We start from the raw sequence: 27525 nt of genomic DNA on the forward strand, positions 1-27525 counted from the left end.
TTGTTTTCGGTACGCAGTTGGACTAAAACAGTCATGAAAATGGCTGAGAGTGGTCGACACTCTACGATATAGTGGAATCACTAGACCTATGAAGTTTTGTACTCTGTACACGAATTCTATTTCCAAAAAATATATGTAAACTGTTTTCGGTTTTCTCACTTCAGAGATAGGTATTCTCTTCTGGCTTTTTTGCTGTCTCGCTGTCTGCCGGGTAATTTGTTAGCTGCAGTTCTAATTCTACAGCATTGGTAAACAATAAACATAATATAATATTCTACCGAACAGGGTCAATACCCCCTTGATAATCAGTGCACAGCCGATGACGTCACGATCCCTGTTGTTATCTTCCCCCAAACGGAACTGGCTTCGCTTCGGCTTGGTCGTACAGCTGATGATTGTTGTGGGTCAATATTATTGAAATGGAGAGTAGTGGTGGGGGGACGCATGCGCTCTCGACCTGTCGCCAGCCACAGCTGATCCGGGCTACAGACTTCAGTTGAACAGCTGTTGTGGAAGGAACCACAACAACAAATTCAACCAGTTTATTTTCCACCAAGTGCCAAATCTTTTGCTATTTTTAACTTAAAGTATCTTTCACCAAGTGCAATTTAGGATCTTAATTCCCTCTAAAGGTGAGTACGGTCCGTTTTACACAGTAATATAGTGGATAAGTCCTTTTCTGAGGGAATTTTCTTTGTTCTACCCTGTCTTTGTTTGATCACTAGCATCAGAGGTCACAACTGACTTATTTCACTTTTGTTTGAAAAATGATTAATAACAAGTTGTATTTGGGTAGATAGTAGTAATAAATGGTTTTATTGATAGAAATTTTATTTACCAATTATGCCTACCTATGCATCTTAGGTGTAGGACCAGTAAATGCTAGTCCAATTAAACTATTGATTTCTGGCTCAAATGGCAAAATAGAAATCAGGCTTATATAAAATCGTTATGATTATAAACAAAGAAATGCTAAGCTAAATACTGTATTTATCTGTCTGTACCTTTCTATATAAAACCATAAAAACTATCTTTTCCAATAAAATTTCTTGATGTGTTGGGGCTTGAATTAACCTTTTTAAATGTATTACCTTTGAGTCCATACAAATGCAAAAAGCAAAGCCCTATTTTTTTTACTAATTAATTGTCTTAGTGTCTAAAAAAAATCTCTTTTAACTTCCCAACTATCAACTGATAAAAAAGTACTCACTCTATGTTTCTACATCATTAAAATCTAGGGAGCTTTTGCTTCAAAGAGAAAAGATAAACGTTCAGTGTTTCAGTTAACATATTTTCATATTTTTCCTGCTTTTTATACATTTTCCTATTCCGGAAACAACTGACAACATCTACTACTGTAGGCATACAACCATCATATTGATGTATGTAGTCTAACTAACTCATATGCATCACTTTGTATAGCCTATCCTATGGAGTTTTAAATTGAATTTTGAGATTCTTACTGAAAGACCGGAATTTGAACTACGGTAATTAATTAACCTATAACGGGAAGCGTGACTTAAATTCATGTTGTGTTAGTAGACTTATAGGCTAGATAATAGTTTTTCTTTGTTTTAAAAAACAGTTTTCTACCAACATAGCCTTTCCTTGGTAATGAATTTCTCTGTTGCTAACTCCGTGTTTGCGCCTCTACTTGCTTGCCTTTGTTTACAGTTGTCTTCTTTTGTTTATATCTTTGCTCCACAGTACAGTAGACCTTGTGTCTTTGTTATCAAGCATTATGACTGTGCTCATTACTCTGTTATACTTACAACAAATGTAGGTAAACTTTACTATTGAGATCTTTCTTTAATGAAGGGTGCCAAGCAACTTGTATGTGGCAGATATCTATTTTACTAATTTTCAGTTTATTTATTAACTATTTTTTAAGAATTCTCAAAAATTCTTACTATTAATATTAAGTAAAAGGCAAAATGAAATTTCCCTCTAGTTTTAGGTAGGCCTACCGGTATTGTAAATCATTTAAAACAACTGTTACAAAAAGCCAATGAACTTGCGTTTTAGTAATAAAAAAAGGTTATCTACTGTGACTAGAAAATAATGCTGAAATTTCAGAACAATTGGAAAGATGATAAACGGTGAACACAGATTTTTTAGGTCGGCAGGGGTTTAATTTTATCCATAAATTAAAATACCTGTGAATGATTTGATTTAATTAAGCTAACTAATCACTATCACCATTCATAGAAGAGTATGCATAATGCATACAAGGAAATTTAACTCTCTTCACAAGTTTGGGGGTGTAACTCATGCACAGTCAAAATTGTTCCTTTATTTTACAGTAGGGCTGGTAGTACAGTATTATCAATACTTCATAAGGAATGTAAGACGTAGGCCTGACTTGGTTTTAGAACCTACCTAGAGTTTAGGATACTCTATTGTATACAGAAAGTTGGAGTTTTCAATAATATTTTTTCCTATTACCCACCTATTATTATTTACAATTTGAAATGCAATTTTCTGAAAATAGTGGTCGTTATCATTCCCAATAGGTTCCTAATCAAAGATTGTTTAGGCTTTGGATTAACAGGAACTGGTGCAATTTTAATTGTCAACAGGATTTCTATACGAGAGGTAGATTTATAGGTTAATAACATAAATTCACTCCTATTCATCAGTATGCCTGAAGTTTAGTTTCTCTCTCTGAAGTCTGTACTTGACCTCAAGTTTAAATGCCCTGCTCAATTGCTGTTCTACATGAGAGAGAGGGGGAGGGTAGCTCAGTGGGAGTAAAGTGGGGTGGGGGAGGAGAGAGAGAATGAGAGGGGGGAACAGATGCATTTTCTTATTGCACTTTGAGTCATTTTATGTAGCTTGCATTTCATGATCATCACTTATTCTTATTTCGTTGATGTAATCATGCAGAGATAAAATGTCAAAGTTCTTATGTACTAAGCACTCTGTACTGTTCGATTAAAATTATATTGTTATTATATAATGATGTGAATTAGTTAAAATTTTACATCTCTAAATGTAGTGAAGATTTCTTAAAACAGAAAGTAAACCCAAACCATCTACAAGAAGAGATCTAATTGTAGGTAATAGGAAATTTTATTGGACAACTATACGAGGTTCTAGGAGGCTTAAATTCCATCCCAGCACTTATTTAAAGAAAACTTCAACCATTAATAAAAAAGCCAGTATATTAACGTCCTAAATGATGCAAAATCTCAACAACAAAAAGTTATCACATGCTCATGTTATGCTAAAATACTATGCCGTCATAAACAAATAAATTTAATCAAAATATTTAAAAATGTTGAAAAAATGTTTTGCCACAAGCTCGAGAGTTTCACGCGCTCGGCTCGTGTATACGAGTCATCGATATGAACAGAACAACCAAGTGTATTATCTCTGTGCGCATGCGCGTACTGCTCGCCCTAGCAGACTGCCTGTCACCACACCACTGCGCACTGACACTGTGTATACAATATACACAAACACATACACAACAGTGTGGTGCGCGTCATCGCAGCTACACTAAACACTTGTTTTTTGTTACAAATAGTCGCAATTTATCGTTCTACTTCGATGTTGTGTCAAAACTAGCACGTAGTAGAGATAAATCGATGAAGATAACGGTTGTTCTACGGTTTTATTGTTGAGCACGTCAAGAGTTTTATGTTTTTGTTTCCTACAAATTCCTAAACAGTTTTGTTTATTTCAGTGACAAAATTAGACTATTGTCAGTTTTTTGTTTTTGTTTTTCTTTTGCTTATCTGTTTAATTGCACAGTTGTCGTATGTTATTGGGCTTGATGTTTACGTTGGAAATATGTCGTAGATGGTAATGCGTTCAAAAATGTTTTTGAGGAAGATGACTACTGTACTTTTAATTAGAGGACTTCCCAACAAGACAAGGTCGAGTAAGAATAACAATTACGTCGTTGGTTTTATCGTAATTATCACAATTACTGTTTCAAACTAGACTATATAAGTCATTAAAGTTTGGTCTGCGTATTTTCCTTTTTAAATTGATGTGTGGACACAACGAGACCAAACCGCAAAGGTCCTAGCGTGGAAACAGCTGATTCAACAATAAGAACAATCTTATTGCATGTTCAGTTTAAAACGTTGCTGTAAAAAATATTTTTTTAAGTTATTCAGTCGTTCAGTGGATCTGTTGGCAGGTGTTTTACTTTGTTAAGGGGTTAAAGCGGTGTTTGAGGTGAATGCTCAATTTGACCCCTATGCCATAGTGTACGCTTAGTCATGTGACACTGGTGGTGGTGGGAGGGGGGGCTGTCACGCACCACCATGGTAGAACAATGACGAGCAATGCCCGATGTGCCACTTAACATTACGGTACTCGCACTGTTATCTTTGTTTGGAAATCCTACGGTGTTGTTACTAAGGATATGGTTATGACGAGTACTCGCTCGTAGCTTTAAAAGGTGGCCAGGTTATTCTTTGAGTTTGTTATGTAGTTGTAAAAGGGATTTGCGTATTCATAAACTTGTATGTGGTAGATTTTTTGGGGGCGCGGGGTTTACTAAAGGCGAGGGTCTCAATCCTGATGCTGAATTGCTTTTAAATTTAATACACAATGATTTTATACAGGGAACATGCTGTAGACCTAAATTCAATGTATGCAATCCTAAACAAGTGAAAAAGCCACACTTTGGCGATTTACGTTTTTTCGGGAGAGGGGAAAATTGTAAGGCAGTTAGCTTCAAACTCTGTTGCTTTTATTACTTTATCTCAAACAGTAATTTTAAAGTTACACACTCTGTTTCATGTTAATATCGACGTGACGTATATATTTAACATTGCAAATGTTTTATAGAGATTTTTCATAAAACGTGTTCAATTATCTAAATAATAAATTGTAATTAGTGGAATACCGTATTTGTAAAGAATTGATTACACTACGTGCGATCGCGTATACTGACTTGCACAAAACTAACAGACCATACTCCGTATTTGGGAAGTATAAATATATCACTCGCTAGGATATATAATAATACAACACTGCATGAGCTACTTTAACGTGCAGCGAGTGTACCTGTGTACAGTCGCGGCACGCATATTTTACACGCTGCGTTCACGTCATTGTGAAACGCACGCACCACGACGTGAAGATGGAAAGTTCAGTGTTCAGTGTTGGACTAGTGGCTAGAAAATGTAGCCTATCTAGACAATGAGAGCGTCACGGAAATGTTGGGATCGGTTTTGAATTTTGTCTATTGCGAAAACAGCTGGGTTTGGTTTGATATGCTGTAGCGCCGATAGCGCTAACGCTATCCTGCGGTCTTTACGAAGGATCGTAAAAGGCTTTACAACATGTAAAATCGTGGAAAACTTTGCTAACGTGGTTAGGAATACGTCAGTATTACAATGGTGTTTTACATGTGATTAAATCCCACATCACTGAGTTTTCTGGTTCTAAAATAATACAATTGCGGTACAAAACATATTCTTAGCTCTGGCGGTAGAGTTAAGCATCTTCACAGACTTTTCGTGAAGTTAGATCTGTAATTATCCAATTAAGAATACGATGTGCAGTAAAAACTTATCAGTTATCATTGCCAAAGCCACTACTATACTACGTTTGAAAGAGGAAATCCTTGCAGAGCTGACGGCCTCGTTGTGCAGCGGCTGTAGGTCATGCGATGATTGTGTGCAACTCGAGAAGGCTGTGTGATAACACATTGATAACTGCGTAATTTGAGTGGTAAATGTTATTGTTTTCCGTCCCATATTTGAATGAAATAAGTAAACAAATTAGGTCATGCTTGGTAATGGAGCGGTGTGTTAACTTTATCTATTCGATGTACAACCTCGGTCTGATAAAAAAAAAAACAAAAAAACACAGCATTTGAGCATTTGAATGATGCCATTGATCAATGTAAAATACTGATGGTGGGAACTTTCCCGACGCTTGTGACAATTTTATCATCCTATTATAATCACGGGTAAGAAAGTTTCTGCAAAATCTTTTGTTCGTTGAGGTACGGAAGTAAATGAGCTATTGTACCAGTAAAAGTAGATAGTTAAAACTGTCCATGTCGGAAATGTTCAGACGTTACCCTTTCAGGGAAGTTACGGAGAGCGAAACATTGCCTTTCCCTTTTCCTAGTCAGCAAGCTTTACTATTAGTTTGAACTGCACAGGATGATAACCTGTAGGTGTAGGTACTGCGAGAACTGTCTTCACCTCCACCACTTCTCTACGTCTACCCTTTGTAATATAGCGTCAGTTCGAGGGAATATACACGATAAGTTTGGGTTTAGTCAATAACCATCCCCAATTAATGCTAAAACAGTCGTCATCCTATACTAGGCAGATGTTTTTTTTTTCCAAATACAGCTTAGATTTAGTTCGATAGGATTTTGAAGCCCATTCCATGGCAAAACCCCGTCTCTCTGTGGGTGATTTGAATCCGAGAATACGCGGGACTAGAGAGGTGTGTGGTACGAATTTTGATAGCTTTTGCACTTTCCTTCCAATTCCGAGCAGTGTTGGACAAAATTTCCAAATTAGGTCAAAGGTTCTGAGCACTAAGGGCGTACAGTACAAAGTTAAATCAGGTCTTTTGGAAAACACGGTGCCTGATTTTCTGTTAAGTTTGGAGTCTACTTGTTTAACCGTCCGAGTTTGTAACCATCTATGCGTACTACTATCTCTGGTAGAAGAATGTGTGCAGTACACCAACCACAGTGGTCGCGGGTGCAGTACGGTTCATGCTCAGAGAAGTTTTGCTTCACTTTACATCCTAGGACCCTAGGTTCCAGCCGGGAACCGTTTCAAACATTACTTCAGGCTAGTGAGGGTCGTGGAATTAGCACAGAGCCAAAACCATTGGTGATTGTTGGGATTTGAACCCGGGACCCTGGGGACTGAGGCCCTGCGCTCAACACTAGTGGTCACAGCTGTTTAGGTGGTTCCGCGCTCCAGCAGTACACTATCCCCGCACTCGCTGTATTGCAGTATACATTTTCTGTCCTTTGTTGTGGATACTTTGCGGTAGTAGTGATGTTGCAATGGCGACCTCCGTGTAGTAGCGGTCCTCCTTGTAGTTGCAACTACTTTCTCACACTGTTGCACCACACAGGGTCACACACACGCACACACGCGCGCAACCACACGTCGACATGAGTGTTGAAACATGAGTTTCCGAGTATCAAATGAGGCTACCTCAACAATCCAGCTGTCGGATTATTGTGAGATGCTAGGTTGTAGGACAATCGGTCCCAGTTGCAGACCTAACCTAACTTAACCTAACTATAAACACTCGGGTCAATTTTATCTCTGGGACTAAATGTCCGTTTCCCAAGATGCAAACTTGTCCTAGACCTGAGCCAGGGATGGCGATGACGTCTTTAGATGCTAGGGGAAATAATATTCAAAAATGTTACCCAAATCGAGGTCAGGAAGTTTCGTTCACACACTGTTAAAATTGTGGGTACATCTTGCAAATGAATGGAGGTATTACATGAATGATAAAGTAACTGATACCTTCAATAGGGGTAACGGCACAACATTGTAAATTGTAGGAAAGAGAGGGTCTCATAATGAGTGTTGTTCATTAGTCTGAACTTTACAAATCCCAACACACTATACGACTTGCTGTTGATTTTGAAATTCGAAAGCTGTTTGACGTGGTTTACAGCGCAGTAAAAGCTGATGCTGAAGCTGTTGCCTCGTAAACATTGGACATTTTGAAATCCCGAAGTAACTGTGCCCAAGTCCAACCCAATCAATTTGGTTATGAATGTAATGAACATCGATAATTTAAAATGTTCCCATTGGTCCAGTTTCAATTTTAAGTGAGGGATTCGTTCAGAAATAATAGAGATTCACTAACATAGAGATCGTCGGCAGCCAGAACATCCAAGATATAAGTGTGGCTATTCTTGCACAATCTGCGTCCACTATGTGTAGGATGCGAATTTAAATTGGAAATTTCTACAGGCTGGCGTCGTTTTAGAATCTGCATTGAAATAAGACGTTTTCCTTAACCTAGTTTGATGTATGGTTGCAACTATTATTTTAAGTGGATTAGTTTGTTCTTGGAATGAGGAGTGGCTGGCAATTTGTAAAATGTTCAATGTCAATGGTCTTTTAACAATATGACAAGATGGGCAGAAAACTTGATTTGCAGAATAACGTGGACAGATATCATCGATTACAGCATTGACATTTGAATACATAGTATGAAATTAACATTTTTCTATATATTTTAAAGGGAGATCTTGTTCACATGCCACCCCTTGTATTTAACGAAACTGTCACTATATTTCTAGTGTCAAAGCACTTTACTTCCACTTGTGACTTTGTCGTCAATGATTACAAAGGGAGTGTTGTGATTGGTCCAACAGACGTGTTGTGTTTGGTCTGATGGTAAACAGTGTCTGGTCGTTAAGATATGGGGACATTCATCTCTCTAGCAAGGCTCTCGACGGCGTATTTGGAGGGATTCAGAAACTTAAAATCGGATTCAGATTAAGAGTAGTTCGTCTAAAGAAGTGTTTACAGCTTGTGTCGTGAAAAGGGATTTTTAGATAAAGATATTGTAGTGAAAACATTATAATTGTTATTGTTGGGTTATCGATGAAGTTTAAGAGTTGTGGGAGGGGTTATAAACACCCAATCTACTAGCATAAGGGATTTTACAATTTACTTCGAAAGAGGATTCCCCAAAGTTATTGAAGTGACGACTATTTTTTGTATTTAATCAGAAAGTGTTTTAGGGTTCAAACTGACGAATATTTTTTTTCTTCCAAAGCTGCTTGATTAGAAACTTAGGTTCAGATTACTGGGTATTGTTCACGAGTTTGTATAAATTGTTGTCCAAAGTTACAAGTTAGCAAGTAATTGTTCTTCGGGAGAGATTCAAGGTTCGTTTTCTTTCGTGCAAAGCTCAATAAAGAGCTACAATCTGTCGGGGGAGAGGTTTCACCCATGGTTCAAGTTCGACGTTGGAAATCATCCCCTCAGTAAAGGGGTCGAACAAACCACCCCCGCCTCTCTACACCCCTCTACTCCCATGGCGTCATTCTATTGTGGCACTGACATTCGTCAAGGGTTGTTTTATGTGGTGCTTTAACGGTCATACTTTGGCACAGTTTCTGCTGGTCGATTCACATAAGCTGCATTCGCTGTTGATGTTTGCTGTGGTGATTTGCTCTTAGAAATATGCATTCGCCTTTATATGCTTCTTATTCGCTTTATGTCCTTTATTAGTTTTATATGCAGCTGAAAGTGAAATTTATAGTTGTAGAAACGAAGATGAAGTAATATGTGTAAGAAATTAAAACGAGTTTACTCTTTATTACACGCACCATGCTCACAATCAGTTTAGAAAACTAGTTTTTTTCGTGGAAAATACAGTACTGTATAAATGTTCTACTTGACTATTCAAATTTAAATCAATGGATTTTTACAATAGCCAAAAATTAAATTGATCTCGAGTTGACGGTAAATACACGGGTGGATACATTCTCTGTATACTGTACAGTCATCAATTTACCTTTATCACATTGGTCTGAACCCCCGCAATGAGACACGGCCGGGATGCTGGATGCTGTGGACTCCTGATTGTCTCGTCTCAAGGTCGGTAGGGCCTCGCCCTCGGCCCTGACCCGTCCCCTACACCCACGCCCTGGGGGGAGAGAGGGTAGAGAATGTTGACCTTACCCGCAGAGTTCATCTTGGTGTTTGTTTTGCTTTTAAAAGAACAATCCTTCAACGCCCTCTTAGGGTCTTAGCAAACTCCGTATCTGCAAGATCACTGATTTCGACTCGGAAACAGAAGTCTTTTATCGTTGACATCCCCCCCCCTCTCTCCATAAAGAATTCTTTATTGACCTACCTTCACAACCTATCTAGTACTCTAGAGGCTCTCAGAACTGTTTAACACGTCAAACGTAACACCAACACGTAGGTAAAATCCTATGGTGGTTGGCGGGATTTGAACCGCAGGACACTGGACACTGGGACCAAAGTCACACGCTTTACCACAAGACTAGCTCGCTCCCCAATCCTTATATGTACTATACTCTAGTGCTGTATCAATGTAGTTTTAAATAGTGGAACGAGGTTTGCTGTACAGTTATCTCGAGAGTTTAGAACCAAAAATCACAACCAAACTTGCTATAATTGTGTAACTCGAAATTCTAGGCAATGGCCTATCAGAACCCATACAGGAGGAGCTCCTGGTGTTACCCAAAGTGGTGTGAAGTGTAGTGTACGACAACGGCAGCGCAGTGGTTTGTTTACATGCCAATATTTACTACTGTATGCCACGCGCGTGTGTGTGTGTACTCGCTGGACTTTGGCCGGCCTCTTGCTGTTGCGGTCTTGCGTTGTTTCGCATGACTGTGCTAATGGGTTTGTCACTTCCTTTGAAACCTTTGTCTGTCTATTGTGGTGTAATACCCACACGCTGAAGTCTGGTGTATAGAACGAGTCGAAATAGGCAACGTTATTTGTAGTTTGTAGAAAACAAGGAGTAAAGTGATCGATTTGGATGACAGCGAAGTAACTGTCGCCAATGACTTTTGAGTATACTGACGTAGACAGCCAATTTTGTTATAAAAAAGAACATTGTTGAATGGACCACTCAGCGCGTGCTAGTCTAAAATCCCATTTCCCTCCATTATAGTTGTTACTGACATTGTTTATGTGACCTAAATGATGCTCTTGCAGTTGGTTGTCCCTTCAGTTTGGCTTAAGTTGGTGTATTCGACAGAAATAATTTACACCACTAAGTCCAGTTTTGTTCTAAAGCTTGCTACACAACTTCAACATTGGCATTTCTTTCTGCTTGGCTGCCACCCTCAGTGACAAAGTGATGCGGTGATTGATCACAAGTGTTGTATAAGATTGTTCAATATCAGACCGTGTCTTCTCGTTCTCGCAATGCAGCACAATTTCCCTGTATCTAGCGATGACTCATGTATTCCACTGCGCAGTATCTCAGTGATAACCGTTGTCGGAGTGTAGACTTCTGTAGAAGTGTATAGAGTGAGACTGAGACAGAACATCCTCCGTCTCTCTCTCTCCCACGCGCCTCGTGCGTGTCTCAACATGTTCAAGGCTTTCCACTTTTGTGGTTCAGGCTTGGCTTTCTCCCTTGTGGAAGGTCTTCCTCTTTCTTCTTCACCGACCCACCAAGTCCGTTTTCCCACTTACCCGGGGACTTTTCCATTCCGAGTGTCGTTGTCGGGACAGAAATATTCCCCTTCTTCGCCAACCGTTTGATTTAACATGTGTTGTAAAAATCTGGGGGGTTCCATTTCGAATTTTGTACATTTTTGCAACAGAGATGGGAAATATAGCTAGATTCCCTTTCATGTTATATATTGGGATTCTGTAGTGTTCAAAAAGAGACAGTGCATTTAGCAGCCACGATGGAAGTCTCAAAGGAGTGATGGGCGATTCTCTTCTGTTTCATACAGTTCTTCTTATCGAATACTAAATGTGAGAAGACTTGGAACGCGAGGTCAAAGATAAAAAATACCCTTTGGAAACCGGAATTGTAAAAAAATAAGCCTAAATCCACTTCGTAAATCCTCTTGTTGCAGAACTACCCACTTTAGGCAGATTTTCTGTACTCTATGAAACCACAATCATAGTAATTGATTTCCAAGAAGCACCCTACGTTTTCCTGTTTTAGTTCCCGGGTCCTCCTAAAGGGAACTCAATGTTCTGATATATAATGTTCGTAACAGTAAACGTAAAGGAATCAATAGTTATTGCTATCGTATAGCTTCCCCAAAGACGATGGTTAGGAAAGCCATGATTCACTTTTAGGGACACTCTTTAAGTTTGGACAAGTACATTTTCAAACCGAACTATCGTTTTCACAAATCGTAATTTATCCAGTTCTGCGTGAGTATGATCAGTGAAGAGGATCGTTTCATAGCTCTCGATTTCAAATTAGACCACGACAAAACAACCGACTTTCTTCTTATTTACAATCACAAGTAGCAATCATCAGAATTCAAACAGTTTTGATTGCAAGTGTATTGCAGTGTCCTAAATGCACTTGCTCTTACACGCGTCTGAAACTTCCATCCAAAATAATTTTTAAATTATTTGTGTTTCAAAACACCCACACGTCTTGGAATCTATCGACTCTTAACTTTAAATCTCCGACAACTTCGCCAACTAAGCCAAGCGATCTAAATCACTTTGTCAACTAAACATAATTCATGTTGAAATAAAACATATCTTCTCAAGAAGTGTTTCAAGGTCGAACCGTTTGAGGCTCAATCACTTGTCGAGTGGGCTCTTGGCGCTCGGTGTTGTTTGGATAATAAATTATTGTCTATAAATACATCTACGGACGCATCGGCCTAGATAGCTGACAGAGCATGCAAGTGGGTGATGTATTACAGCAACATATTGATAAGAACACTTGTTGGGACGCCACTTGTATTCAGCATGTTATGTTTGTTGCCATGATTCTAAATAAATTTATTTCATACGATTGTCGGTCTGAGCTCGTTCTCACAAGCTGAAAGGATTTGGACCAATTGAGAACTAAAACATAGGAACGTTAAATTATTTTCCATTTTATTGGATTTGATTGACAGTAATTATTGTGTATATTTGTAATTTCATACAATTGTATTCAGAGCTTATCCATAGTTTTTGTAAGTCATTGGACGATGGATTTACGGGGCGAAACCGTTAGTTCAAGCTATCTACTCTTCCTACTTCTTCCACAAGCAAATAAAGCACCCAAACAAAGATCGGCGCAATAAATTTCTCACTTGCCGATGCTGTACATAGCAATGGAAGAACTCTTTTATTGTACTTAATTTTTTTTAATATAATGACATATTGCGTTTCCCGGAATCAGGCTCTATCCAGACCTGTAGGAAGATTTTTTAAGACCTAGTACATCGAAGTCCATACCCCATCATCTAAAAGTCCCCGTAAAAGAGTACATTACTAAGTCTTTGTATTTGTTTTTGTGCCATAAACTGGATTTTCCGTTTTAAATAAATAAATATGTGTAGATTTTAAAAGGCTACGTTTTCATTACCTTTAGTTAGTATATAATCAAGGTTTACAGACTTTACAGTAATCAGGGAAGCGGCTGGTTCTGCCATGCCTTGACACAGATCGGTAAGAGATCCTTACAACTCACTGTTAGTTTTAGCACAAAGAGTAGGAGGTAAATAACACTATTAAAAAAATTTATTTTTCGGTTTTAGTAGTGGCCCTTGCATCGTATTTGCATGTCTCTGGTTTATTTTCAAATTTATTTTTGTGTGTTACATTACAATCTTCTCCGTGGATCAATTTCAAATCGCCAGATTGTTATTCGGTAAAAACAAAGAACCAATGTAAATGTTTCATTTTACCACTGATGTACCGTTGTAATTTAATGCCCAACCCCATTAAATGTTAAATGTACAAATCAAGTTTATTTAGAATCTTTAGACGTGCCAGGAGTGGACAATTATACGGTTATGTATGAAGGTAAAGATTACCGTGGGTCCAATATTTTCCCCATCCTGTACAAAAATACACCAATTTTTGTCCATAAACATTAGTTTTCGGTTGAAATTGTACATTTTCCTACTCATTAATTTTCTATGAACATAAAGCAAATCTCGATGCAGCTGCAGTTTCACATTGCACGAGTAATTACCGGCGTTGCACAAATCGACACAGGCGAAACTTGCCAACACATGTACAAACCGTGATATCCCACTCTTCGTTATAGTCCAGTCAATGAATGATCCAAAAGTAGGTGTAGAGTGCGTGAGCAGGTAACTAAGCGATTCCTTCAGAAACTTGTTCAGGGGGCTTAGGGTGTTAACATACCAAAAGTCCTGACTCCTAGGTGGTGAGCCAGAGGGTGGAGGGGGGAAAAAGGGGGGGGGGAAAGAGGTACGCATTTTGGGTTTTTGATTATATCTCGAAAATTATCAACTTTTTGTATACTATAGTAAATTATAAAATTGAAGAAGATTAAATTTTCTACAAGAAAAGTATATAATGTGTTTATTTTGGTTCAACAGATTACGAGTTATAACTTATTTAATTGATATCTTATTAAAATACTCCTTCCATAAGAAATACATGTAAATTAGTATGCGAAATGGGGCGAATCCTATCCACCCAAAGGAAATATAACTGATATTCTGGAAATCATGACAAAATTTCCAGTAATTTGACACTTTAATCATGAAATTTTGCCAAAAATTAAAGCGAGGGTGAGCGTTTAAAAATGGGAAGATTTAAGGTTTTTTTTTATATTTCCAATAAAAAAACACCAAAACTCGACATTTTGTTACCTCGCCCTCGCCTTAATTTTAGATCAATTTTAATGATTAAATTGTCAAATTACTGGAAATTTTGTCAAGATTTCCAGAATATCAGTTATATTTCCTTTGGGCGGATAGGATTCGCCCCATTTCGCATACTAATTTACATGTATTTCTTATGGAAGGAGTATTTTAATAAGATATCAATTAAATAAGTTATAACTCGTAATCTGTTGAACCAAAATAAACACATTATATACTTTTCTTGTAGAAAATTTAATCTTCTTCAATTGTATAATTTACTATAGTATACAAAAAGTTGATAGTTTTCGAGATATAATCAAAAAACTTAAAATGCGTACCTTTCTCCCCCCCTTTTCCCCCTCCACCCCCTGGCTCACCACCTAGGACTAGGAGTCAGGACTTTTGGTATGTTAACACCCTAAGCCCCCTGAACAAGTTTCTGAAGGAATCGCTTAGTTACCTGCTCACGCACTCTACACCTCATTCCTTGACTGGACTATTATGTTTACGTCATTCGTGCATTTACGGTCCATAATTAATTGTTTACGAGCTGTCTTGGTCTTCTTACCCTTTACTCAAACGCAAAATGTACGGCCAGCTGACACTAATAGAAATACATCTCACTGATATTCAATTGGTTTTTGGTGTTCACCATTCAGACCTCAAGTAGCCTAGTTATGAGGTAAGATATGTGATCGTTGGGTACGATGTTGTCTCATATCTTTATATCGTTCAGTTGTTGGTTCAGTTGAACCACAACAATGAATTGCACACCAAACGAGCGAGTTCTCAGTTCTCCTCTCTGGTTGGCTGCGCGGAACACGACTCGGTCACGTGATGTAGATGATCAGCTGATTGAGGCTTGAGGTTGTTGCCACCATTGCCACCTCCGCGTCCCCATCGCTGTTGCCGTTTTACAATTTTTGTTTTATCGTTTTCTTTCATACCGAGGTTCAACGAAAACGCTTGTCATTGCACTTAGTAAAAACGTGAAATACACTGCACCCTTTTATGAAATAGGCCCAAAATAACTTTAACATTCTCAATAATTTGAATCCTTTCTTTCGGTGACCATGCAACCGTAATCGTATTCTTTACCCTGTATTTGCAAAAAATACAAGTGTATGATCTCCACCACATTCAGTTATACCGCATAACCATAGATGACCAAATCTATACTTTTTTCCTGTGTGGCATGACTGTTTTGACTGGGGGAGTGTGGGTGCGTGTTTCTTCTGATTCTGATTCGTATTAAAATAGTTTTGAAGTGAAATCTTTAGTAAAAAATGTAGTGTATTGTAGAAAAAAAATGTAAAATGTATTGTAGTAAAAACGTACATATGTTTCCATGTGATGGAGGACAGCAAAACGATTAGGGGTGTACTTTGAAATATCTCTGCTATGGCTATGGGGTTCGTTTTCAGTTCCAGTTCAGCACTTCAGCACCGGCCTCAACGATCCCCTTGTCCTCGTATACCCGATGCGGGTGCACGGTTATGTCATGTCTCAGAAGTCAGGTGGTTTACGTTGCCCCTGGTTACCACCGGAAGCGTTTCCGCCGATCATGTCACGTGATACAGTGATGGTGTCATTTTACATGATAATCACAGGATAGAGCGGGTATTCATCAACCGAACGCTATTTTACTAGACTTATTTTCCATGGAGTCGCATGGAAATGTGAAATTTGTGCGGTCAAAAATTTTTGGAGTGAGCCCGAAAGAAATTCAATCTGTAGACAATTTTCTTTATTACGGGGTAGGTCTGTTAAAGCTAAGAGTATTCAATTCCCTCTACAATTCATACATGCATTTCTTGACACAAGCGTGGTGTTTACTTTACACTTTACACCCTAAGTAGCGAAGCGATGGCGATGACACTGCTAGTCTGCTGGGCTGTTGATCGTTTGGTATAGAAAACTAGTTTTGCTATGGTTGCTACACTGCCACTGCTCTGGATGTAGTGGCAGCAATGGTCGCTTGATCAGCTGATGGTCCTGTCAGTTGAAGGTCAGGAACTGAACTCTTTTTCAAGGACAGCCAGTCTCCATGGCTCTCACCATAGCCACCTCTAATACAGGTGGCTGTGCTCTCACTGATGTAATTTTTCTCTTCTATTTACTTATTTCATCGGAGAGAGACCTAAACCAGACAAAGACAATTCAGTCACTTTTGGAATAGCATCTTGAACTGATTTTTACAAAGGAAATAGTAAACCGATAAAGGAAAGAATGGTTAATACTGTAATGTTGTCAGGCTTTGAGTTATTTAAAGATCTCTGAAAGGGATACTTTTTATGGAATTTTCAGAGTTATAAATGCATGGTAAACCCAGGCATTTTGGATTGGTACAAAAAGAATCAAAAATGTTTGATTTTATCATACATTAATTATGTAGACCTCTGTTTGGATATAAAATATTTGTTTAAGTAAGCTTCATATTGGTTCGTTGTCAAGATAACTATTCTATCTGCAAGATGGTAAATTTTATTAATTTTTAAAATACGTCCTTGGTAACTACACTCCTGTGTAAACCTGTCAGATCTTTTACTCATTGTTCTTTGAAAAAAGGCAAATTTCAATCTAATTCTTGTTGTAAATTTTATTTTAGTGATGTAGTTTTACCTCTGTGTGATGAAGATTAGGGTAACTAGCAGAGTACTCGTCATTTGTACGGGGTTGGCAAGTATAAAATACTTATGTAGTTATACTCGTGCTCTTCGTTTGCAATGGGGGAAGATACGGTTTGAGAAAATTTGGTTCTTAAAATTTATTGTACGCTATCGTATAACAAATCTACCATAGCCATTATGTTCTACAACTGCATCTAAACAATATAAAAAGTAAATTATCATTAGCACAATATCGCAAATTATTTATCAAATTAAAAACATAAACATAACTGTAAACAATCCTACTTTGACAGTTCTCATTGTGTCACAGCTTTTTGTTGCTGCTTAGTTTAAAATTTGTATTCCTTGGTTTGTTGTCATAAATGCAAAAAAGTTAATTTGTAGGTAAACCCGGTAACTTTTAAATGCTATCATAGAACCAACTTGTTTCGTTGAAACAGCTGACATAATTCTTTAATTCCTTTTAATATATAAATACTCATAAGAATAACATGGAAACTTTGAACCCCCGAGGGCGTAGTCCTACAGGATCCAATAACTTAAATACAACTTCAATATGCCTATACTGTACGTGTTTCTCAAGACTATCAAGTACCTCTCTGCAAAATGTCAGCTCAATCGGTGTGATGAAACTTCAGAGTGTGTAACTCTGATCAAATATCCTTTCTTTCACATTTATTTTAAGTAGGATTTACTCCAGAAGACTTGGACTCATAATTTACCCTCAATTTATTAATGATTAAATGATTTCAAGGGACTGCTTGTGTCCTTACGAAGTGTTAGTCAACTTAGCTTTGTTTGATAAGTGTCTGTGAGTCACTGGGAGTGAATTTCCCTTACAAATACCTTATCCATAATTCAACTCAACTCCAAGAAGGTAAATCACTTGTGCAAATCACCATTCATTGCTTCCCATTCAAGCCTCACACGTTGGAAGGTTCTTGCAGATTTGGTGTTTGTTTTGACCTGTTTACCACATGAATATTGACTTGAAAGTGTTCTGTCGTCGTAATACCTACTCGCGTACGCTTGTTGGGGACTCCACCCTTCCCTCTGCAGAGTTGCTGGTAGTCAAGACCAATGGTTTCTATCATTTATCGTAATATTTCTGGAAAATGGAAGATAAAATATAGCGAAAGCTATAATACCATATAATCTGTAAATTGCTCCCAAACTAATTTTTTTAGTATTAGGATGTAAATTTATTTATGTAGCCATTCACAAGTTCTGTGTACATCAACCTTGGGCCTAGTCTCCTTTGTACATGAATATTATCACATACTAATTATCAATTATTTCTGAGTATGCTCCCATCTGGATTACCGTTTGCATAGCCTACTATAAAATATGGATCTACAGTTTAACTGGGTAATAAGGACTAGTGCTATGTTTATAATATTCTGTTTCCTGAACTGGAAGTCGTATTTCTTGTTCTGAGATCTGCAGTAAGGATGCATTTAACAGAATACCGAAGAATCTTATGTGCGCTGACTTACTTTTGTCCTGTAGGACCTCTCCCAATTGAAATCTTCTTAAATTCCAGCATCGGCAGACATTGGCAGACGGTTTATGGTGAATCATTTGTTGCCCTGGGTAACATCTGAAATGTTCATTGGCAGAAACCAGTTCTGATCCAACATCTCTAGTAGGTGGTATGTAGCTTCCTCCGTGCGTAGTGGACTTTATTGAACCAGTTTTGTAATGTGGGTTGTGAAACTGCTGGAATCACAAGTAGATAAAGTCTTATGCTTTGGAGCTGAAACTCAGAGAAGGAATCATAATGTGATTCATTGACCTCTACGGGCATTACCCGTTTGGTTAACTCATCTCCACAACTCAGAAGAAGCAGTGTTAACATTGGATTGGAGAGATTCATCTGGTTTTTGACATGTCATGTCATAAGATTGGCAACTGGTACCAAGCTAATTGAGGATTGTAAACAGCAGTAATTGGTAAAAAGATTATTAATAATTGGTTTCAAGTAAATTAAGGTACAATTTAGACCTAAAGAATTGAGAACAGAGTAAAACTTTGTCAAGTTATGAAATCAAATTAATGAAAGACGTAGATTGTTATTATCAAAAGAATGTGGATGTACATTCACACAGCATTCATTTGGCTCTGTGTAAACTGACCACTGGACGTCAGCCAAGGACTGGCAAGGTTAGAATCACTTTTCCACCAACAAGGGTCTGATGTCATCGCAGCACAGGTTTGCTGTTATTGTCTGAATGTTTTGGCACACCCTGCCAGGTTTCGGTGGTTTGTGCCAAATTCTGCTGTGTTTATTTCAGCCAGAACAGCTGTTCATAACGATTAGTCTTGTAACATGGTTTATTTTCAGAATTAGTGTTCCAACACACTGGGATTTAACCTTTAAAAGTTGTATATCCAGATGAGGTAGTAGAGGAACAGCATGGATCATTTAAACATAAACAAATGACATTTCTGTTCAGTTTTATGAATTCGATAATTATAAATTTAATAACTGATTTGGATGTTTTTTTGAAAGTTTCATTTACAGACATTACCTCTAGACCCGTGACTTCAATTAGTAGGTTTACCAATAGTCAAAGCTATAACTGAAAACAATAAATTTGGTAAGAAATAAGCTTAAAACGCAGTTTAAAACTTTGTTGTCTAACATGTTGTCAATTTCTGTTTCAGAGTGAAGATGTTGACTAACCTAGCGTCCTACCTGCTTGGCTACCTGGAGGCCCCTCCGGCCCCCGCTGAGCTCGACTCTGCTGCTCAGAGACTAAGCGGAGCCCCTGCCACTCCCCCCGTTACCCCGGCCTCCGCCTCGGGCCCACCCTCTGATGATGATGAGTGGCTCTTAGTCAATGCTGTTGGTACGTAACCCCGCGTGTGCTTAGCAAAATCTTAGACCATGGATAGAATGATAGAATTGTACTTTATTCCTCTTTCACCAGAAGTATGAAGAGTAATGTATTTCAAATGATAGCTTTGACAATACTAGCTGTCAGCTGTCCTAAAAATATCAGAACCTTTAAAACTCTCCTATACTCATTACATTACTAAACTAAAAATACCAATCCATCTTTGTAAAAAGTAAAAATATAAGTAAATTTTTTGTAGCCCCTTCCCAAGTGTTGAATTTAAAGTTCACACAACCCCAGTTAAGATAATTGAGATGTTTTCAGTAATGTTGATAATAGGTCTATCCCTAATAAGACCTGTTCAGTGGACATTCCAATCCCATGTCAAAGTCCAGCTCTGGAAGAAATCTTCAGTCATCTGGCAATGAATGTCTGCATCAGATATTTTACTTGTGGTCAAAAAACATATTACTGACCTCTTAATTACCTTATCTTGCTTGCGGTGAAATATTACATAGTTTGAAAATCTAGACACAAGCAAAGTGTGTACGTCAGCTACAAAGCTGCAATTTGTGCCATTCTGTTCAAAAATGATGCCAGTAAGCGGTGAGGAGCCTTGTTGTGGTGTGCACATGACTCAAGAAGCTATATGCACAAACGGTCCTTACTTTAAAAACACCCTTTGTATATTCTTTTAAAATATGAAACTGGCTACAGCCGGTCTACGTTATTCGGATGTTTTAATCCCACCCTGTGTGCCAATAAACCACGCAACACACAGGTGGCAGCTTTACGCTGAATGTGAGTGCAAAGTGCCTTTATTAGCTTTTTTACTGAGTAAGATGTGTTGTAGGTACGGAGGATGAAGAGAACGTAGCCGTGGTGAGGATATCCAGGTCAGCGTCCATGTCCTCGCTGCCGTGCTGTCCTGCGATGGAGGACAGTTGGTTCCTCACTCCTCCCCCCTGCTTCACCTCGACGGCTCCGAGCCCACTCGAAACCAACCCTCTGGAGAACCTGCTCATAGGTATGGGAGAAACACACTTTTCACTCAAATTGTCGATCCTAATTTAATTTACATCATGAGATCAGTGCTCATGTCTTCAAGCCCGCTTTATTAAATGGGTTGGTGGGCCCAGACCTAGGGGTTCAAGAGGTTTTAGTTATGTTGGAGGTGCATAGAAGCAAACAATTCCCAACAGGGTAGGTGGAGAAGGGTGTACAATTATCTCTCCGGCCTATAATGCATCATAGGCAAACCGCCTCCATGTCTAAGAAATTGTATAAGTTATTATAAAAAATACGAACACTTGTAAGAGATAAGACTGCTATGGGCCCGAGACAGATTGTGTGTGGGCTCCACCTACCGTGGGCGTAAGTTTTCTTTCCTCCTCAGGCCTCCAACAAGCCTAAAACCTCTTTCGCCCCTGGGCTTCTTTTTTTGGGATTAACAAAAGCGGCCCTGCATAGAAGTAGTACAACCAGGCAAGACTAAGATCCTGCCCGAGAATAATGCTGCTAATGCACAGTTAGTTGGTAAATGAACCAAGATAGTCATCAATGGCCATTTTTAGTAATACAAATCTATTTATTATGGAGAACATATCAGTACAAAACAAGTGTACATATAGGCCTAGGCTACATACTACTTTAACAATATGTTTGTGACAGAACACCCCAGTATGAGTGTGTACCATGGTGTGGGCCGAGGGATCCGTGCTAGATCTGCGTCCCCCGCCAGCTCTACAGCCCCCTCACTACCCCCCGCCCCCCGCCAGCCACTGGCCCCCGTCACGGACCAGCACACTCTACGCTGCCTCGAACTCAAGGCTGCCACCAAGGTATGCAGTCATTGACTGCAGTAGTGTGTTCTAAGAAAGATATTTAGGTTAATTTTCTTCTCTCCTTGGCTTTGATAAATTCATTTGATATTTAGTTGACACTATAGATCCACCTACGTTGACCGATCCTCAGTTTTTAGATTTGTTTAGTGTCAAATAAATTGTATCATCGGTGTTTCTGAAAAATACAAATTTAAAGTTCAATCACTCTGAAGTATAATGAAAAACTTGAGCCTATTTAAAAATAATGTAGTTGAAAAGTCACTTTGTGCATATTTGCAAACTACTGCAAAAGTAACGGTTACGGTGTATATCTGTAAAAAAAGTTACCGAAAAACCAACATCAATTTTACTATCTCTATAATAAAAAAATCTGTAATGAGCTTACACAAAGTTTGAAATGCTGCGATATTCTGTAGTTAAATTCAGTAACTAATTTAAGACTGTAATGGAACATGCAGGAGTCTTGCACAGAAATCAATATCCAATCATTGCAAAGGTTGAAGTTTTGGAGCCTGCTTTACTTGTGCCATATTGAATAGTTCCACACTTTACATTTTCTTAATGTATTTAGTTAGTTGTAAATTGTTAATATATGCATACAATTTTTCCAATAATCCATAATTAAATATGCCTTAGCAGGGTTGCATACACCAAGAGATTTGTAGACACTAAAATTATTATGTATGCATCATATATCATATTATGTTATGCAGTTTACCTTTTGAATTTTTTGCCTATGCCACTTGAAAACCCTTTCAGATATACACTAGAGTAAAGATTTGTACTTTCAATCTTGCTACTTAGGCAATAAAAGTTATGTACGAAGATAACTTTTTGAGACGCACGGCTAAATATATTTTTTTGCCATCCCTGGTTCAAGAACTTGAATTATATTGTATATGTTCTATAAGTATAGACACTGTAGACATACTATAGACTGTTTTCTTTCAAAAGTATTTACACTCGTGCGGTTAGGTTGGTCAAACAACACGACGCTGGACACATGACAGAGTCACAGCGAGAGGTCTTACATCCTCTGTTCCCCAGTCCCAGAAATGTAACTTAAGAAGACCCCTGAATATAGTAAACAAACAGGCAAGAAATTGGTTGGGTGACACAAACAAGACAGGCAACAACAACAAAAGCTAACTATCACTTTTGATACAGATGGCTCTAGGAGTGGGTGTGTTATACAAACATGTAATTATGTGACTATATTCTCTGTTCACAAATTTTTCGTGGTTTGAGGGGACGTTCCCGCACTACATTTTTTGCTCATATATTGCAACTGATTGAGGTTTTGGCAAATTTCAGCTTTTGAGATATTATTTTAAAGTTAAGATCAAGTGGAGGGGATGGATTTGTTTCCCTAAAAATCGCCTAAATTTTGTGAATGAAGTATAGTTGACCACCCTATGTTGAAATTAGAAGGTCTGACGCTAACCTTATTTTACTTCTGGAATTACTAGAACATGAATGATACAGTATAACTTAGTTTTCTTGTGTGTTCGTTTATTGACTTAATACATCTCAAATAACTTGCTACTTTGTGTAGTGGTAAGTCAATTGAAAATTGTTTGTAATACTAGGGTACAAACATGATTGAGTGTTAATGTTTTAAAATTAAGTAGCAATGGACGTTTGAATGTTACAGTTTCAGAAGAAGCAGTCGCTGACTGTTAATCGTAATCAGCTTGAGCGCAACAACAAGGCGAGGGAAGTGAACTCGCGCGGACGACGTCAGCGACGCAGCGATCGCCAGCAGCAACATTCCGGCGCAAACAACAACCGCAAGTGCTGCTAGGCGCGCATATGGCGGGGAGCAAGTTTTGTTCTCAGTGCAAAAAAATACAAAAAAAATATAAGAAAGTTATAAAACTTAATTTAAAAATTAAATGGAACAAGAAAACAATTAGTGATTGAAAATAATTTCTTAAAAAAAAAAATAATTCTACTAAAAACGAATTTTGTCATTCCAGTTATTGTGTTAAAGAAATTGACAAATGTAAGAATTTAAATTGAATACAAATTGTTGAAACGTAAGATAGAATAATTCCATTATTCAAAGCCTAAAAATAAATTTTCAATTACTAATTATCCCAAAATTAATACATATTTTAAATTGTATGTTCATGATGGCACATTTTGTTTTGTTTTATATCAATTGCTTACATTAGAAACTTTCTCCCTGCCTGAATCGTCCACATTGCTTTGAGTCAATTTGAGGGTAACCTAGAAGTAATGTAATGTTTAATGTTGGTTTATTTGTACTACTGTCTTTCATTGTTACACTAAAGCATAGGCCTACCTGTACCGACACTGTTCATTTTCAATATTGTGTTTGTGTGCCTAAATGAACAGGAAAAATTACGCTTGAAATTCAAGCTGATTGTAAGACTATGCAATAATAGTTTCTATCATATTACAAAGGGATTTTGCTTATCTAAATGTGAGAGTATTTTATAAAATCTTAAAACTATTTGTTTTTGTAGCATAAGTTATGCCTATCAAAAGAATCATTCGAGTTAGAAATGAAACATGGATAAGGCATTCTTTAAAAAAAAAAACTTAAAATATTATCAAAACAAAAAAAAAGATAAGTGCGTGTGGTAATTTTTTTTTGTAATTAGAATTTTATTTTTTAAGTAACATTTTACGAATATAATTAACATTTTGGTAGAAATATGCTGAAAGCATTCTGGAACATTTTAATAGTCAATGTTTTGTTTACACAGGCTTTAAACTGTTGTGCATGTAACATAGTTTTATTGCATTCACTAAAGTAGTTCATAAAAAATAACTGTTTTTTTACCCACTTATAATACATAATGGATTTTATGTAAATTATGCACTAAGTTTAGAAAGATTAGCTCAAACTTGTTTTCAAATGCAACGTGCAGAGGTATTTTCATGACAAGTTTTGTTTATATGTTGTACTTAAGACTGTTATAAGTAGTATAATTTTGCCTTTGTTTTTAATTTAAGATTATTGTAACAAAAATGTTCTACATTGAGACACTCCCGTTGTGGGGAAATATTTTTAACATGTACATAAAATTATTTATTTGATATTTCTGTTATTTGTGAAAAGTTTTAAAATATCTGTTTTTCTTTCAAGGCTTTTACTAATTTATCATCTTGTGTTTAAAGAAAGGTTTTGAACAAAATTGCTGGTACAGTAGACTCCCTCTTATCCGGACTCCTCGGGAACGAAGCCAGTCCGGATAACAGTTTTTACGGTTAAACCGACATCCCCAAAAACTCGTTAAAACGGACCGTTTAAATGCATACTGTATACAGTATTTGACTTAAATTTAGGAGAGCATTTTATAATAGACGTGTGATCACTGGTCTCAAATCTTTCCCATGAGAACAGTCGTTTCAGTACCGCCCACTTCCTGGTAATCTAGTCCGGTTAAACCAATGTGCTGATAAAAATTGTCCAGTTAAAGAGATGTCATTTCCGCCGAGTGTAGTCCGGTTAAACCGATGTCCGATTAAAAGGTGTCCGGATAAGACGGAGTCTACTGTAGTGGGTTTCCCATATGGGTTAATCTTCCTTCTTGTAGTAGGATTGAATAAAAAGTAGTGATTTTTTAACCAAGTTTGCAGGGCTTCTTTAGTAAATGGGCCCGGGCCCAGGGGCGCTAGAGGTTTTAGCCTTTCGGGGGTGCGAGAAATTTCCTTACAAGAGAGAGGAGGGGAGCGCAATTACCTCTTGGGCCCTTCGTGCGTCACATGCAAACAGCGGGCCTTTTGGTTTGTATTTGGTATGTTTGAGGTATGGTATTTCCATCCAAGGTTATTTTCTTTGTAGAATGAGAATATGTCGAAAAAGTAAAAACATTACAAAGGGTATCATTTGACATACGTTATATGTACACAAATATAACAGGAAAAGTAACTATTAACAATAAATTAAACTCCAACATATAAGAATACCATGTATAAGCATCATATACTATATTGGAGGAGGTCCTAAATTTAATAACAAATCCTAACACTAGATGGAAAGGTTGGCCACAAGGAGCCCATGATCTGCAAATATTCAGAAATCTTCCTTCAAACACAGGGTGGAAAATCTAAACTTTCAATTTAATATATTTTTGTAGTTTATAAGTCTTTAGGTTAAGTCTGATTGCAAAGAGAGTTTTAAACTTCCATTCAGTTTGGTCGAGTTAATGTAAATAGGCTATGAAGAATCACGAGCACAATAACGTTATTTATTTTACGATTCTATATTATTGTAACGTGTGTGTACACAGAGCACAAATTGTAGAGTTAAGTTATCTGTCTGTGGACAGTAGATGTAATCCGCGATTTGTGGTAAAAGATTTCTGTCGGACGTGTGTGAAATGTGTTCAGTGTGAATTTCAATATGTCTGGTGTGTAACGTGCTTGTAGATGGGTCGTGTGAGGTAACGTTCTCTGTTACTGCTTTGTTTATTTCATTCGTATTAACGAAATCACAGGTCGTAATGAGATAACAGCTTTTACGTAGTTGTCAAATTGAAACTTGTTGAACTTTTCGTCTACATCGGTCATGTACATAGTAATCTCTGTTTCGAATGTTAGCATTAGACCCTCAGACCCCCTGTAGAGGGTATCTTAGCTGTAATGTCGGAATCGTATGCATTATCTCGTAATAGTATTACCGTGCATGCGTGAGTGAGGAGTGTTATGGCGCTATACAAACCAAATATCGTACGATCTCAAACAAGTTTCGAACAGTGTGTGTGGGACGACTCAGTCAGTATTATGTGTACGGATGCTGGAATCATCTTGAGGGTTCGGTTTAACAAAAGCATAGTCTAGCTCTCGTGGCTGATCTGGTGGTTAGAACGTGGACTAAGTTTTGGGAATTTGGTTTCAAATTTGACCAATCCCCAATGGCTATTAGATAAGTGATAAGCTGTGACCCTGTGGCTCAGTACCCACCTTGTAGGTCTCTCAGAGCAGTTGAAATGTCTGTAATGGACGTCTCCCTCCACAAAGGCACAACTAAGTATTTTTTATATTAGCCTGGTAGAAAACTGACAAAGTCTCAATTTTAACATCTCTGTCAAGTAATGTTCAATTTCTGTATTTGATATTGAGGAATCAAAAATAATTCACGGCTGGACTAATAATGCTTTTGATAAACCGACTCGAAAGATTTAAGAATTATGAATATTTTATTTTTAAAGACATTCAGGGTACAAAATCCTAAACACTTACAGGATTACTTTTGTTAAACCGAAGGAAGCAGTGCAATGCAAATTTCAAATTAAATAAAAAGGATTGGCATTTATAAATACAAAATTAATTTTTTTTTATATTCTAAACAGTTCACTTTGTTTAACCAGTGATAATTTGTGTGTTATATCTGCTTCCTGAGGTAGCTGTTTGGGCATTTTTACCTAAAATGAAATCGCAATAATGAGCTACAATTAAGCATAAGAAACACCAAAGTACAAATACAGTTAGTGGTCAGCAAGTCCGTCTCGCTCGTCATGTGATACTGTCTCGTCTATATATTTATTTTAATGTAAATAGAAAGAGATAAGTTTTTAACCCAAAAACAAAATAAAATGTTTTAAATGAAATAAAAATGTTGGACTATAAACAGCTGGTTGTTTTCTGAAACCTCGTGTACTTTGATAAGTTTAATTGTTGAATTGATTGGCGAGTTGGTGGCTCAGTTGGTAGTGCCGCAAACTTTAGGCCCAAGGCAGCGATGTGGGTTTGGATCATAGATAAAACAAAAACATACTCCCTAAGTAGATTTCTCATCCTTTTGGATCAAAGACAATTTTTTTGGTAGTTCTGTCCAATGCACTGTAGAGGTTGTATTTTTTTTTTCTTGTTATTTCAATAATTTTAAATCTTGTCTGACAAAAAAAAAAACAATCTAATCATAAGCAATAACTCATCCCCTAGTTATATAACCAAACAGTAAA

The 27525-nt window shown here is 37.5% G+C and overlaps 1 protein-coding gene across 1 annotated transcript; it reads left to right on the forward strand.

Annotated features, from left to right (window-relative positions):
- The first annotated feature begins 496 nt into the window (after positions 1 to 496).
- Positions 497 to 27191, forward strand: LOC129005747 (tumor protein p53-inducible nuclear protein 1-like). Its single transcript, XM_054434738.1, has 5 exons — positions 497 to 632; positions 19570 to 19754; positions 20596 to 20769; positions 21414 to 21583; positions 23241 to 27191. Exons 2-5 carry the CDS (start codon positions 19577 to 19579, stop codon positions 23388 to 23390), a joined length of 672 nt encoding a protein of 223 aa, XP_054290713.1. The 5' UTR covers positions 497 to 632; positions 19570 to 19576; the 3' UTR covers positions 23391 to 27191.
- The last annotated feature ends 334 nt before the right edge of the window (positions 27192 to 27525 follow it).

Source organism: Macrosteles quadrilineatus, unplaced genomic scaffold (assembly GCF_028750875.1).
Source record: "Macrosteles quadrilineatus isolate MER2022 unplaced genomic scaffold, UCM_ALF_1.0 Scaffold_32__1_contigs__length_1466915, whole genome shotgun sequence".
NCBI lineage: Eukaryota > Metazoa > Arthropoda > Insecta > Hemiptera > Cicadellidae > Macrosteles > Macrosteles quadrilineatus.

What these genes read in the sequence shown, in the direction of transcription:
- LOC129005747 (XM_054434738.1), top strand. Translation starts at nt 19,577, where the DNA reads ATGTTGACTAACCTAGCGTCCTACCTGCTTGGCTACCTGGAGGCCCCT. An exon ending in GCTCTTAGTCAATGCTGTTG is followed by an intron (nt 19,755 to 20,595) that starts GTACGTAACCCC and finishes GATGTGTTGTAG; the next exon opens with GTACGGAGGATGAAGAGAAC. An exon ending in TCTGGAGAACCTGCTCATAG is followed by an intron (nt 20,770 to 21,413) that starts GTATGGGAGAAA and finishes TGTTTGTGACAG; the next exon opens with AACACCCCAGTATGAGTGTG.